The sequence below is a fragment of the Electrona antarctica genome (assembly GCF_951216825.1).
Source record: "Electrona antarctica genome assembly, chromosome: 6".
In the NCBI taxonomy this organism is placed as follows: domain Eukaryota; kingdom Metazoa; phylum Chordata; class Actinopteri; order Myctophiformes; family Myctophidae; genus Electrona; species Electrona antarctica.
Window position 1 is genome coordinate 5,712,961 of NC_136811.1, and position 2,784 is coordinate 5,715,744.

Here is a 2,784-nt window from a genome sequence, read left to right on the forward strand (position 1 = left end):
TCCAATCATGATCGAGTGGGGAGGGCATTGGTGCACGTGCTGTTGGTCTGTTGTACTTCCCCCACTGTAGAGCTTGTGCATGTGCACATCTTGTTACCGGGTGGACCGTTTTTTTTCCCAAATCACTGAATGCTCCTTTAATGTTTTTGTATATTTTTATTTTGTGGATTTCCCATGTTCTTTTGATGCTCGCTTTGATTGTGGTACATGTGTTAAACTTTTATTTTTTGTGAAATGACAAAGGAACATGGATACTGTTCATTCAAGTGCTGTGGATGATATAAAACATTTGAAAAGGGAAGGGTGACTGCTGTTTAATTCTCAACTGTTCTGGATCTCATTATTTACATCACAAGTTATGAGCCTTCTATCTAGCACCTCTGCTGGAACACTCCATCATCGCAGTTCCTGTTTACACTGAGCATGTGCAAACCTCCCGTAGGAGATTGTGCCACGCCCCTGTGCATGTTCCTTCTTAATGTTCCTAGGAGTGGTCACAGATGGTCACATGACTGCACAGACGCGAGACTTCAACCTCCGGAAGAGGTGGTTGATGGCGGGCGGCCCACTGGGGCGGGGCTCCACGGTCTGGGCCAATGAGGAGGACATGCTGAAACAACAACAACAACAACAGGCAAGCCACCAATCAGGACTGCATGGAGTGAGCCAATGACTGACTGACAGACAGACAGACAGACGGACAGACAGACAGACAGACAGACAGACAGACAGACAGAATGACAGACAGAATGACAGACAGACAGACAGACAGACAGGTCCAATGTGTGCCGTACCCGTTTGTTGAACCCACAGCTCCATCAACTTGTTCAACTGAAACAAAAGAAAGAAAAAGCAAATCAGACCCGTCTGAAGTGAGTACTGTACTGTACTGTACTGTACTGTACTGTACTGTACTGTACTGTACTGTACTGTACTGTACTGTACTGTACTGTACTGTACTGTACTGTACTGTACTGACCTGTGTGTGTCTGTGTGTTAGGTTGTGCAACAGTGACACTTGGTGGTGAACAAACGTTATTTTCGTGCTCGGACACAGACTCACAGACACACACACACACAGCTGTCTATAGGAGTGGTTGCACCACTCAAAAAGCAATAAGGTAGACAGGCTCTGTCAGCTGGTGCTGTACAGTACGTAGCAGGTCTATAGCGAGTGTCCGTTTGTTTTATGAGCGTCCCTGACATTTAAAAAAGTACTGACCGGGTCGAAGGTGCTGCTGGTCCACAGTGCGCGCTGCTTGTTCAGCAGCTTCCGACCCACAATCCTTTGCTGCTGCTACCTCCTCCCTGTCCGACGTGGACTCAGCAGCCTGTACTGGCATCTCCCTCGATCCCTGCTCCCCCTCGTGCACAGACACACCACTTCCTGCACGCACTCATTACGCACACACGCACACACGCACACACACACACACACGCACACACGCGCACGCACGCGCACGCACGCACACGCACGCAGACGCACGCACACGCACACCGCACGCACGCACACGCACACGCACATGTACACGCACACACGTGCGCATGGACACAATAATAATATAAATGTCTGCCTGGCAGCAATAATATTCCGTTCCATCTTATGAGACACTACACTAAAACACATACAGACCTGTTACTATGTGGCCGTTTGGCATGTGGGGTTGATGGTTAAATTCCCTTCCTTGGCTTTGCGGGCTTGGCCCTGGTCTTGGCCCTGGTCTCAAGTTCCTTTTTGAAATCAAATGAAAAGCATGTGAACGTAATAATAATGTGCAATGTATAGCAATGTATAGCACTAATCCAATAAACAAAATCCGACATAAAGAGTATTTTATTAGCTAACAATCTTTCCTCTTGCAGAATGCTGTGATTGATCCATGAGAGAGGAGTATCCAATACTAATGCATAGTAATCAATGATGCATGGTGTCTTAAAGGGGAACTTCACCCTTTTTACAAAAAAATACATGTTAATGACGTTTAGAAGATTTAGAACACTTTCCTGGGGGTCTTTATGTGTGTAATATGTGGTTTTAGATATTTTAGATTTTAGCAGTGAGCCCAGTGTCTCTGATGTCATGGACACTGGGCTCACTTACTTCCTGGACTACAAGTTGTCTCAGTAAGACAGGCCTCCCCCTATCCACAAGGAGGAGCAGTGCACCAAAGCATTGTGTGAATTGTAGTCAAGAAAGGAAGTGAGCCCAGTGTCAATGACATCAGAGACACGTGAGCCCAGTGCTAAAATCTAAAATATCTAAACCCACATATTATATTACACACATAAAGACCCCCAGGAAAGTGTTCTAAATCTTCTAAACGTCATTAACATATATTTTTTTGCAAAAAGGGTGAAGTGTCCCTTTAAACGTCAACTGATTGGCTGATTCTTACCTGTCAGGTGGCCCTGGAGGAATATGGCTTCTGCTGATTGGCCTCCGGGAACGTGGCCCTCTCTGTGTGGAGAGAAAGGTGTATTATTATTATGGTGATGTGAACAGTTTCTGCAGTAAAAGCTGCTTAGAAGAGTTCCATGTCTGCTGTGATGGCCTGCATGGGGTCACATGGTACAAACTAGGGATTGTGTCACCATCAATTTTGTTTTGCTGTCGATCCGATTCTGATCATTTTCAAAATGGCGTGATCGGCCCCGGATTTCCGATCACGTGATCGGATCGGGACAACCCCATAGTAGTCTAGTTGCCAGCCCATAGAGCCCCATTGTGAACCCGGACATGTTGAGTACACCAACGTTTTATGTTATCATGTAGAAACTGCCGGA

The 2,784-nt window shown here is 46.2% G+C and overlaps 1 protein-coding gene across 1 annotated transcript in view; it reads right to left on the bottom strand.

Annotated features, from left to right (window-relative positions):
• Window positions 1-277: 277 nt before the first annotated feature.
• ttc24 (tetratricopeptide repeat domain 24) overlaps window positions 278-2,784 on the bottom strand; it is a gene marked incomplete at its 5' end in the record, with an annotated part of 18,918 nt that continues 16,411 nt past the window's right edge. Inside the window, 5 exons of the mRNA XM_079502908.1 lie at window positions 278-610; window positions 795-831; window positions 1,223-1,387; window positions 1,634-1,731; window positions 2,397-2,458. Coding sequence (XP_079359034.1) covers window positions 505-610; window positions 795-831; window positions 1,223-1,387; window positions 1,634-1,731; window positions 2,397-2,458 — 468 coding nt within the window. The 3' untranslated portion in view covers window positions 278-504. The remainder of the gene's footprint in view (window positions 611-794; window positions 832-1,222; window positions 1,388-1,633; window positions 1,732-2,396; window positions 2,459-2,784) is intronic.